Below are 12070 nucleotides of genomic sequence, written 5' to 3'. Positions count from 1 at the left end.
GTAAAGAGATCTTAGCGCCTAAGTGCATCAATTGACGCGCTTTTCAAATGGAAAGTTCCCCCAATTGCATTAGGCAAATTGAAGAGGCGAGAGAAAGCACTTCCCCAGTAGAAATTCTATTAAAATCCCTTCCACTTTTCCCTCGTTGCCCGTGACACTTTGTAATTGAAATCTGCGGTCACCAGACCCAAAAGTATATATAAATATAGAAAAATTAATAAGCCAAATAAAATATCGACTAGTCGATGGATTGATCCCAGCCAGAGGCAATTTATCAACTGGGGGGTGCACCCGGAATTGAAAAGAAATTAAATATATGTAAGTGTATACAAATTATATGGGGGGTCTGAGGTCTGAGTCAGAAAACAAGATAGAGAGCCCAAACAGGATGGAACTCGGAAGTCGAGGAGGCTGGTAGTAGAGGCCTCCAATGATAATGATTGATGGCTCTGCAGGCGAAAGGAATTTTGTTGTGCTGCCCTGTAGGCTGATAAAAAAGAGGCTACAAAACACTCGCTTGACTTTTTATATTTATATCCACATTTCAAAAGAGATGAAAGCAGAAATGGCAATTTTTTGCCAACCCCGATAAGTCGGTCTTTATCGAGCTCTGTGTAAGGAAAAAGCATAAACTTGAAATAAATATGAAATATTAATGAGTGTGTGGCAGATGATAAATATGGCAATCTTTTAAGGAGGAGACTTAAAGATTTGCGCCTCATTTGAGGGGTTTCGTTTTCGTTTCACAAGGTTCAAGGTTAACTGTCACTAAATGACTCGGTAAAAGACACTTCCCAGCGCACACACATACTTGTATATAAGTCCTGATGGTTATTATGACAAATTGATTACATGTAATTTTGTGTCTCTCTGTCGGTCCCTTTGATTAGGTGCCAGCTGAAGAGACTCCGCAGCTGGCTGCCCAAAATTTGTCTTATTTCTGCTGATTTATATCTTGGCCAGCATAGTTTGTGTCCCCACCACGACTTGCTTCCTTCCTTTTTTTTCTGTGTGTGTCTGTCGCTTTTATTTGATTTCAGCTAAGATGATTTCGCCTTAATGCATTGAATCGGACCAAACAGGAAACCTTTGAAGCAGCTTCCCAAACATTTTTTTTCTTCTCGTTTTCCCTCTCTTATTTTGGGGCCAATTGAGGGAAGTGGAAGTTGCCAATATATATACTGTTATAAATTAAATTTTTCATTCTACTTACATCGAACTCCCTTCCATTTTGGTATGTTTTTATTTACGGTAAATTTCATTTCGATTTCTTTTCCGATTTCTTACCGAATCGGCTGTCTGCACTCCTTGAGGCGGCCAACGACTTCGATACCAACTGAATGGCCAATCAATAACATTGGCCAAGACATGCAGCCCCCGAAAAAAACGTCTCTCCTTACTCCCCCCACCATCGAACACTCTAAACACCAATTGATGTTTATATGATAATGATTAATGACTACGTTACTTTTACACAGATTGCTTTTCCGAATGGCTTCAGTTGTATGTGTGTGTGTCTGTATGTGTATATTGAAAAGCCTATTTATTTATAGGCCCAATACAAAAGGCCATTTTCCTTCGACTGGCGCCTATATCTGCTATAGTACTCCCCCCTTTCAGTTTCTCCGCAACTCTCCGCTTTTGACAGACTTTTAGTTGCGTTTAGCTTAAGTTTTTTTTGCCCCGTTTTATTTGGTCCATGTTGAGAAGCGCGTCTCATTACCAGACATTCATCAATTGTTGGCAATTTGTTTGCAAGTAACCGGAGAAAAATGTTGTTGCCAAGAAGGCTCCTTGTCTTCGTGAGTTTCCTGTTATTCATCTGGGTTATCCTTGGGTATTTGTCTTAAATGGAAAACAAGTTGAATAGCGCTGGGGAATAAAATAAATAGTAAATAAAATGCTGGTCTAAACTAAACTAAAACTAAACTAAACTAAAGGAATTTAAAAATCATTTTACTAAATACAAAATTGATGATAAAGGTTTAGTTTTTTCTTAAGTTTAATGTTTCTTTTTCAAGAGTTTTTCTTTTAAGTGTAGTATTTTTTGCCCTTGCCTTTTTTATATTCTTGCCGTTTGTCTGACCAACTTGTAACTGTTACTAATGATGACAACTTATTTTGGCCTAAATGCCTGGCCAACACTTTTATTGGTTTTTGTAATTAATGATGCTGGGCGAAAAGTGCGGAAATGACTTTGTGGTTTGCTTCGAGGTGTTTGGACACCCCTAGTCCTGCCCCCCAGAAAAAAGGTAAAACCAAGTAGAGTTAAGTTTCCATTAATCAAATGCACTGATTAGAGCGTTGCAGTCCGAAAAAGTCGAAGGGCCACGGGCAAAAGTGCTGTCGTCCGATTGTCACAGTTGTCACAAATTACACTCGCGGCAATTAAATTAGGCAAGCAATTAGGCCGACGGGCAATGGCCGAAAAAGGGTTGCACGTCGGCAATATCGATGAGCTCAAATTAATCAAAGGCGAAAGTAATCATTGGAGTCGACATGGCCAAATGGAATGTCAGTTGAACCGAATGGGGGCGTGGCACATTCTGTCCACGTTAATTGCTCCCCATGTTCTTCTTTTCTACCACTTTCTGCTATCCTTGCTTCTTTTCGCTCCTCATTTATTTTTATTCCTTGGCTGTTGCGCCTTTTTTACAATTTCATTTGTAATTTATCATTGTTTGCCCTCGCTTTGGGTTCCTTTTCTCGAAGACACAAAAAAAAAAAGGGTTCACCCCGTCTGATTCACTTTACTTTGGCATTTAAATATTTTATTGAGTGCCTCAAATTGTTAATTGTTTTTTGATGGGCTGGAGGGGGGTAAAAGGCAAAGAGAAAAAATGGATATCCCTTGAGCCAAATCGATTCTAATTAGGGATTGTGTGTGGCAATATCCATATCCAGGGATAGCCTGACTTGTGCCTCCATTTTCTTGGCCCTAAATGAGTTAGTCAAAAACCCTTTACTTGCGAGTATGGCAGCCAAGTTTGTCAATTGAGTTAATTTGGGCCCTCGCTTTATGCATGCCTGATGCGCTGTTTCGTGGCTTATCCTTAGCACCCACTTTTCGGTTTATTGCGTCTTTTTTCACTGGCAACATCAAAGAGCAGCTGGAGCTGGCCAGACAGACAGGTGAAAATGTCCTGCGACTTGATCAAAGGACATGGAGGCAACAAACTTTTTCGGCTTTCGGTTTTTTTTGGCCCAAAAGGTGAGAAGCATTTCAGGAATCAGTAATGAAGCCACGATGACGTTTTAACTTTGGCTGACTGGGGGTGGAAAAAGCAGAACCCAATATGTTTGGGGTTTTGTCGCGCTGACAGCTTTTAATAAAAGTTGCTCCCTTTTGGATTTTCATTTTGATTTTCCAGACAAGAGATGTCGCTACTTGTGGTTTTTTCTTCTCCTGGGGCGCAACCCTTTTTTTTGACCTTCTTCATGTGACACATTTTTAAGTAAGTTGTCAAATTATTTTCACTGTTCTGCACAGCAGGCCAAATGAAATTATGTTTTTATACCCTCTTGCGGTTTAATCCGCATTCCTTGCTGTGCTGTTTGCGCGGGAAATGGGAAAAGTCATTTGGCTGATGAGGGAGGACTAAGGCCAATAACGAATACCTTTTTCGTAATCGAATACCCTTAAAAAAAGACAGATGGAGCGACAGAGCGCAGAGAGCAGAAATACAACTCACCCTCGATGAAATGCGACTCCGAACTAAAAATGCAGTGACTCTACCATTTGATCCCAATCAATCGGGTTTTCTCAGTTCTTTGTTTACACTTATCTTTACATAAAAGGAAAACGCAAGAAAACAGCAACTAATTACGACCTTTTTCCATTCTTGTCTCATTTCAGGTAATTCCCATCTCACACCATAATCTCCACCAGAATGATGCCCAACTTCATGAAAACGGCCAAGGTGAAGATCAACAGAACCAAGGTCTTGCTGGGCCGGTCGAAATCGTCAGCAACACATTCTCCTTTATCCTCCGGCATTTTCCAGGCTTTTCCAATGATTTTCGTTTCGCTTACAGTTGCCAGTGAGTTTTGAGTTGTGAGTCAGAGAGATTTTCACCACTCAAAGTGTGAAATGCGTTGCCAAATACAAAAGTGAAGCGGCGTTTGTGGTGAAAGCCGGCAAACAATAGATCCATTTGGTTGCACATTTGCTGCACTGAGTTTCAAATGCCGCAGGCCGGCACACAGACATTTTCACACATCCTCCTGCCAACTGGCAACGAAATTATGATGGCCCCAAACTGCAGTACGCAAATTATAAACCTCCAGCTGGTGGAACAAATAGCCGTAAGCTTCTGTTTGGTCATTGGCCAACATGGTAGATTGGAAAAGGGTGAACCAGGTAAAAAAATCCATGGCAAACGCGACTGCAGAGATGTTTAAACAGTAGTTTCTGTTGGTTTTTCTCGCTCTGAGTCCGCTTGGGCCAACCTGAGCTGATCTGAGCCATGTTTTTTAGCCTTGTTGCGCTTGCTTAGTCTTTTCGTGTTGATGTTAAGTGTTTTTCTTTCGGTTTTGTGTGTCGTGTCGTGTTGCCTCAATTTGTGTTTGGCTAATAAAAATACCTCCGAGAGAAACAGACAACGGACAACGGACAACAGACAAGCGGCCACCAGTAAACGATTTACGATATTCGGGCCAGGCATTTTCACTTGCCTCGACGACCGCCGAACATTCCACAGCAAATGACTTCATTGTGCCGGACTCGCAGTTGTAGAGCTATAAATTCGCCAGACCGCAAGACAATGGGCGCCCAGAGCTGAGATCTCTGTGTTTCTGCCTTACAGCGTTCGCTCATTCACTACTTCGACAATGAAGACTACGATGATGATGATCATGATGCGTTCGTAATGGAATTCAATGCATTTAATGGAAATTTTCGCATTTACATAATCGATGGAGGGCAGGCACAGGCACAGACACAGCAGCCATAGTGGGATGAAAAACAAAAAAAAAAACACTATAAGCTCGCACGCAAATTAAGCAGCTAGGGCAAGTAAGTCTATATGAGTCCGCAATCTCTAGTCCCTGACCATGCCAACTCAATTTGCTCACCCTCCTTGCCCTCTTGAATGCAAATTTGCATTTTGCGGGGCTTGTTCTTGTTGTTTATGCGCTTAGATTGCGACTGTGTGTGCAGGTCTTGATTTAAGTTACTCGCATACTCGCTTAATGTGTAATTTAGTGCATTTAGATAAGTTCCATAGTGAATTTTTGATGTGTGTTGCTGCTGTTGCTGTTGCTGTTGCTGTTGCTGCTGTGCTGCGGCTTCACTCCCCGCACATCACAGCAAAGGGAATTTAATGCATTGTCTTGCATTTCTGCATTCTGCATTCTGTGTCTGCCTGCTGCTGCTGCTGAAGCTGGTGCTGGTGCTGGTGCTGATAATGCTTTTGTTTATTTAACGGCGCTAAGTGCATTGGTTGCATTTGCATAAATCGCTCGGTGGTTGCACGCTGCAGAACCATCGTGAGCTTGGATGGGAGGAGAGGTAGTGCAAGCCGACGCATTAAACAATTTGTGGCATTTAACAGTCGTTATAATATTGAAAAAAGGGCTCACAGTTAACCCAATAACAAACGAGTTTTTTAATCAGCAGCAACATTACTATGGCGCCCGACCATTTATGGATTGCAAAAAAAATATCTATATTATTTTTAAAATAATTTTAGGATTGGTTTAACAATATTTAACAAGATATACATACATAGTTTTTTTTAATTTGTATTATTATTTTTAGGTAAAAAACATGGGTTAAATCACAGCCATCGATAGCCCGTTTCAGCAACAAGGGTATCAGTGTTTTATGCGCTCGCCGCTCTGCATGTGCGAGCGTTAATCACAAAAGCCAATATGCAGCTGAAAGCCGTTTGTTAATGCGTTATGCATTGCCACACTCCACACAAAAACCCCCGCGGCCGCCGTCACTGCTTTTTCCACCGCTTCTCACCCATTGTCATGGCATTAAATCCCGCAGAAAATTCCTTTCTGGCTGGCCAGGCTGTGATAAATTACACAACGGCGCACAGGCGATGGACAGAGACTCGCATTTAATAAATAAAAATTCCATTATGGACCCTCAATGCCAGCCTCAAGCTCAATCAAATAACAAAGAAACTCTGGCCGTCTGTGAGTAGTGTGAGTGTAATAAATGACGTTGCACCTCCTGGTGCCAAGTGGGTATTGGGGCTCGGGCTCCAAAAAACTTCGTTTACCAGCCAGGGACAAGCTTGTCAATTGCCCAAACTTTTTAGCACATAAATATATATATTTCGGAGGGAGCATTGGCGCCATTTCCAAACGCCCACAATATTCCAGCTCGTTGTTGCATCATCGGGCATGCAACAATTGTGCCTGTAAGCCAAGAAAAAATCCTGTTTTTGTTAGCCTGCTGTGTTGCTGTGTTGCAGTGCTGCTGCCGTGCAGTTGGTGTTGCTACCGCAACATGCTGTAATTAACCCGTTTGTCATGCAAATAAATCAAAAGTTACATCCCTCACACCCGCTGCCCCGAGCAAATGGGTTCGGGAAAATGTGTTAAATGCAATTTCAACTGCATTTTGAGTGCATTTTCCTTGTTTTGCGTTTTACGAGTGCAATGAGTTCGCCATGCTGTCGGCGCGAAATCTCATTTGCAACCACTTGATAATGGAATGCAAGATTGTTGATGATTTTAGCTGATTTTGAAAGATTCTCATTTTCCGAAGGCGATCAAAATGTTGCGGTTGGCAAGCAACCAAAATTTTTCACACTCCCCAAAGCAAAAATTAATTGCAACCAAATGCGTTAAATGCCTTTGGCATTTATCAAGTGCAGAAAAAAAGGGGAAACGTGCCGGGAAGTGCCCTGCTCGATCCGTGTGCACAATCCGTCCATCGATCGAGTGCAATTTAATGCCTCAGTTTTCACCAACAATTTCTGCGGCTGCCAAATGCTACGTGCGTTCCCAAAAATAGCCGTGTGTATTTTCTTTAACTTTGTAGTCGAATTGTTTTGCTTTTCGTTTTCTGTGGCCCGTATTTTTGTATTTTGGTTTCCTTCGTGCTTTTTGTACTTGTTTTTTTTTGGGGAGCGGGGGGCTAAAGACAAGTTCCGCGTGCGCCAATTTTGGCCTAAATGGCAATGAACTTGAACGCCGTCGCGTGGAAGTTTCTGTTGGCGCCCTGCGATTTGATTTTTGGTTTTCGTTTTCGTGCCGGCTTTTGGTTGTCGGTTGTTCGTTGTTCGTTGTCCGTTGTTTTCTTTTTCTGCCGCTTTTATTTCTCCTTGTGTTTATCTTTGTCGTTTAGCGTTCAGTTTTGGTCACGCGATGCCGTCAGGCGTATCAATTAGCCCCGAAAAATTGTGTTATTAAAGGTAAGAGTGAGTGACAGGGAAGGGCTGAAATTGGTTGTTGTTTCCCTAACTGATAGACGGACAATAAATTTACATTCGTTACCTTTGAAATGGGTCAAAAAAGTTGGTTGTGGGGGGGGGGGGTGTGTTATTTTCGAGGCAATCAAAATTCCACAACGTGATACATAAACTTTGGCCTTACATTTACACTTTTGCGCAACGCACAGTTCTCACCTAATAAAACTGACGAAGACATTTTCTTCATGTTGACAGCATAGCAAGCAAAAAAAAAGTTGCCAAAATGTTTGCCAAAAAAAAAAAAAAACAAAAAAGAGGAAAGATGTGATGTATGAAGATGGGCGGGTGGGGAAAATGGGGGCGTGACAGCATGAAGTGTAGCGTAATAAAATGCACACAATTTACGCAATTTACGTAAAGCTAAAAAACATAACAGCCAAACAAGGACAATAAAGGGTGATGGCAGGGGGTGAATAAGTAATGGGGGGAGGGGTTTTGCAAGTCGAAGGACGAAGCGCAAAGGCACTTAGCGCAGCACACACACACACACGTCTAGTGATGATGGCGGCACTAAATACAGTTGCTGTTGCTGTTGCTGTTGTCCCGATGATGTTGCTGCTGGTGTCGTCATGTTGCTGCTGTGCGTTCGCTCGATTCCATAGCTCCTCGCTGTTCAAACAGTTTTCCAACGCGTTTTTCGCATTTTAACAGCCGCCATTTTGTTGGCATTTGTTTTACCCCGCTCACTGTTGTTGCATTTGCCGGCTTTACGCTGTCATTTTCATGGTTGTTGTTACCGTTTTTGCCGCTGAAATGTTTCTCTATTTGCCCGAGAGTTTTCTTTTTGTTTTGTTTCACTTTTGGGTGCCTCTGTTTTTTTTTTTTTTTTTTTTGGTCCTTTTTTGTACATTTTCTTTTAGCCAGCATGTTTCGAAATTCAATTTTCGTCAAGTTGGCAACAGGCACATGAAGACAGCCAGTTGATGTGGGTGGGCCAGGAGTTGCTGCCGTGTTGTTGCTGCTGTTGCTGCTGCCTCCTCCACTTGTGACAAGAGCAACATTTGTCTATGTCGAGCTGCGACGACATGCAATAACTTTAACTGATTTTTCACACACACACACTTGCCTGTAGAGTATTTATAATTCTATTTATGTTTCAATATATGGGAAGTCCTTCTAGCAGAGCTGGCCACACACGACGAAGCGGCAGCCACTCAAAAAAGTTCACCCGTCAGGCTTAATGATAAAGTGAAAGTTTTTTCAGTTGCCGGGGCTCTGAGGCTCCGTGCTTTTCTTGCCATCTTGTAGCACATTGGCTTTGCATGCGACACTGGCGAAGGACCAAAGGAGCAGGTCTGGTCTGGCATGAAATCAAGTTGACTTTTCATTAACAGCTCAACAATGCCTTGGGTTTTCAGCTCTCAGCTTTCAGTTTTCAGCTTTCGGTATGCTTTGGCTTGGCTTGGCAAGCCAAGTTAAGTTGTTTTTACTGCCTGTCATAGCGGTACTTAAAAAGCACACTTTGGCACACACATGCTCACATGCGGGCCTTCCCAACAAAAAGTTGTCCCGCATTAAGCTTACCAACCCTCCTCCCCCCCTCCACTGCAACAACAGCAATTAATGCGATTTGTTCAACGTTTTCCATGTTAACTACTTGAGAGAAAACACAATTTTCGTCGACGACAAGAAAAGAAGACGAACATGGGGCTGCGGTTCCTTACCCAAGGGAAGAGCCCCCAAAAACATTTATTATTATAATAATAAATTGCTGCAAATGATGATTGACATTGAATACGTGTATGTGGCGGCAGAGTGTTGCTGTAATTTTGCGATGTTCATCAGTAATAAAAATGACAGAAAATTGCGCATACGCAACGTTGCACGTTAACACACTGGCGATTAAAAGGCGCGTTCAGCCCGTTTTTACGAGCATCCAACACACAACACCCTCAATGTCACACACACACAAGATGATCAGGCCTGCTCTGGTGCTTCATAAAAATCCCCATTTGACGTGACCGGGAAAAGCTGAAAGGGAGAAGCCGGAAGGGAAAACCGAGAGAGAGAGGCTTAGGCCACTTGATTAAATGAATATTCCTGCTGCTATATCTGCGTGACTTCCTCTGGGCACCGAGTGCCACCCATTACTTAATGCGGCTGGGCTGCGTCAATTTTTGGTTGCATTTCAAATGAGCTAAGCTCAGCCCGGGGGTCGGGAAAATAAGAAATTCCCATGAATGTTTGAGAGAGCCCAGGCCCTTCAATTATTGATGCCCAGGGACGAAAATATGCATTTCTTTTGGCCATTTCTGTCGAGCACTTTCGCTCTTAATTAATTGAAGTTAGCCCGACAGGCTCACCTAAAAATAGGGTCTCTATATTCAGATTCAATATTTGCAGAGTGCCAACTGGGTGCTCCTGTTTAAAAGTTAGAAATTAACCATTAAATTTGTAAATCCTTTTTAAAATGCCAGCTTAAACACTTGGTTGATATTGTGTGTGTATTGTATTACCAACACAATTGTTAAGCCAAAGTTAAAGTTAATTTAAGAAATTGATTCATAGACTTCTATGCTTTTATTAAAAATAATATTACAAGCTTGTTTCTGTTGCTGCCAAGCACTTTCGCTTTTGTTTAGGAACCTTGCAAAGCTGCTAACCACTCAATTGTTATCCTCGAAGTTAAAGTTAAAGTTAGAAATTAGTTCATAGACTTGTAGACCTTTATTAAATACAAAATAACAAGCTTATTTTTGTCGTTGTCAGGCACTTTCGCTTTTAATTAATTGATATTAAGCCAGCTGACTGTGTTTACCTACAAACCGGGCGATAGTGAGCCAAAGTTTGCACTGGCTCGCATGATAAGATATTGTTTAGAAACTTTGGCTAGCGATAAGAACTTGGATTCAATTAAGGTAAGTTGGTCAATGTCTTGGCTGGAGGAGAAGTGGGGGGGGGACAGAGAAGCTTGTGGCGTGGAAACTGTGCCACATGGAAAATGGAGCGAACTCAGTTGGCGTTACTTTCCACTTGCAGGGGATTTAGTGGGTGGCAGGCGGTATAGCGCCGCTTTGTTGTCAGCGACGTCAAGTTGCCACTGCGCCAGCATCGTGACAGGTGCCATGCTGTTGAACTGTGTGTGGTGTGGTGTTGTGTTGTGTAGTCTAGTGTACTATAGTGCTGTGCAGTGCAGTGTTCTATAAGCCACGCCCCAAATATGTCGGAGAGCATTAGGCCGCGAGTACGCCACTTAAACGGACTCGCTGTTCTCCTGCATTTCTTTGCATCTTCCCAAAGCTTTTCCCGCTTCTCCCACTTTTCCCGCTTCTTCTCCTTTCAACTTTTCCCCCGATGCGTGTCAGTTTGTCAGTTGCTCGGTCTGTTCACTCACTTGATTTCTATTACACTTGACAATTTCGTTTCGTTGGCTCTTCCACGGTGCTTCTTGTGTCGCCTTTTCACGCTGACATGATTTTGACACATAAATGACAAAGTGTTTAATATCTGCTGGAATTATGTCACTTGACGAGACGGCATTGCCACTTGCTCTCTCAGGCCAAATTGATTACATTTTAATTTGTGCTGAAGTGAAAGCGGCTGGGAAATTAGACGAAAAGTGCATGCTTCGGTTGTCGCCCAAAAAGTGTCGCACATTATGTGCAATTTCGAAGGTGTACTTCCCACTCAGCCAACCCAGTTATAATGTTTCATTTTGTAAGTCTCCTGTTCCTCATCATCATCATCGTTGATGTTTATGTGCCGTCATTATCGCCAGATTAACTGCCTCTTCGCTGGCTTGTCTGTGTCGCATTTTCAGCCCGGTTGTCGTTGCCGTTGCCTGATTCCGAGGTGCCCTGTTCCCAGTTCCCAGTTTCCAGTTACCAGTTCCCATTCCCTGTAGCCTCCATTCCACTCTTGCCCTGTCCTGTCCTTTTGGCACTTTTGGCGTTGGCGTCGTGCAACATTGTCTCTGCCGCATCCTGCACATCCTGCCCACGCGTGCCGCACATGCAACATGGCAGAATTTGCAACGAAACGAAACGCATCGCATCGCATCGCATCGCATCGCATGGCATGGAAGCTTCCCTTTTGTTGCCAGGTTTTGCCCAGGCCAAATTATGCTGCAGTTAAAATTTAAAGTTGAGTGGCGCAAATGACATTTAATTGAATTAAAAATAGCGACAGAGCCAAGTCCCCATAGTCATATATGGAGCGATTGTTCGTGTTGCCATGTGAGGTGCAAAATTGGGGGGGAGGAGGTATGCCCATTTTGGGCAGACACTTTTTCACTAACAGCACATTGGAATGCAGCAAATTGAGCAATTTAATGGCAGGCCTTCTAAAATAAACCTTAAATCTTATTAAACCTATGCATATCTTAACAAAGGTACAACTGCCGAAACCAATTTAAATAACAAAACATCTTGTCATAAACTATTCAAGACTCGACATGAATATTCAAATATTATTATTTGCTTTTTTAATTGCACATTTACCAACTCTCTGGGTGACTTCAATTAAAAATCGATAACAATTATTGTGTGTGTACAAAATGTTTGCTTTCAAATGTTTATACACATAGAGGATAGGAAATTTTATGGCTATCTGGTTCTGTGTGTGTGCCTGCACTTGACACATCTGTACAATAACCCAACCCACAACCCCCCATTCCAAAAAATTCCCTTGTTGCGTTGTT

At 42.4% G+C, this 12070-nt stretch overlaps 2 protein-coding genes across 2 annotated transcripts in view; one reads left to right on the top strand and one right to left on the bottom strand.

Annotated features, from left to right (window-relative positions):
* The window catches only part of LOC108144288 (Krueppel-like factor luna), a 114106-nt gene that overhangs the window by 17535 nt on the left and 84501 nt on the right, over nt 1–12070 (top strand). The window lies entirely within an intron of this gene.
* On the bottom strand, nt 3860–7476 carry LOC108144289. Its single transcript, XM_017268977.2, has one exon. The coding sequence runs from the start codon at nt 3995–3997 to the stop codon at nt 3869–3871; it is 129 nt and encodes a 42-aa protein (XP_017124466.1). The 5' UTR covers nt 3998–7476; the 3' UTR covers nt 3860–3868.

The sequence above is a fragment of the Drosophila elegans genome, unplaced genomic scaffold (genome assembly GCF_018152505.1).
Source record: "Drosophila elegans isolate 14027-0461.03 unplaced genomic scaffold, ASM1815250v1 contig_183, whole genome shotgun sequence".
NCBI classification, from domain to species: Eukaryota; Metazoa; Arthropoda; class Insecta; order Diptera; family Drosophilidae; genus Drosophila; species Drosophila elegans.
Note: the sequence above shows the minus strand (reverse complement) of the source record. Positions and strands in the feature narration are given on the sequence as shown.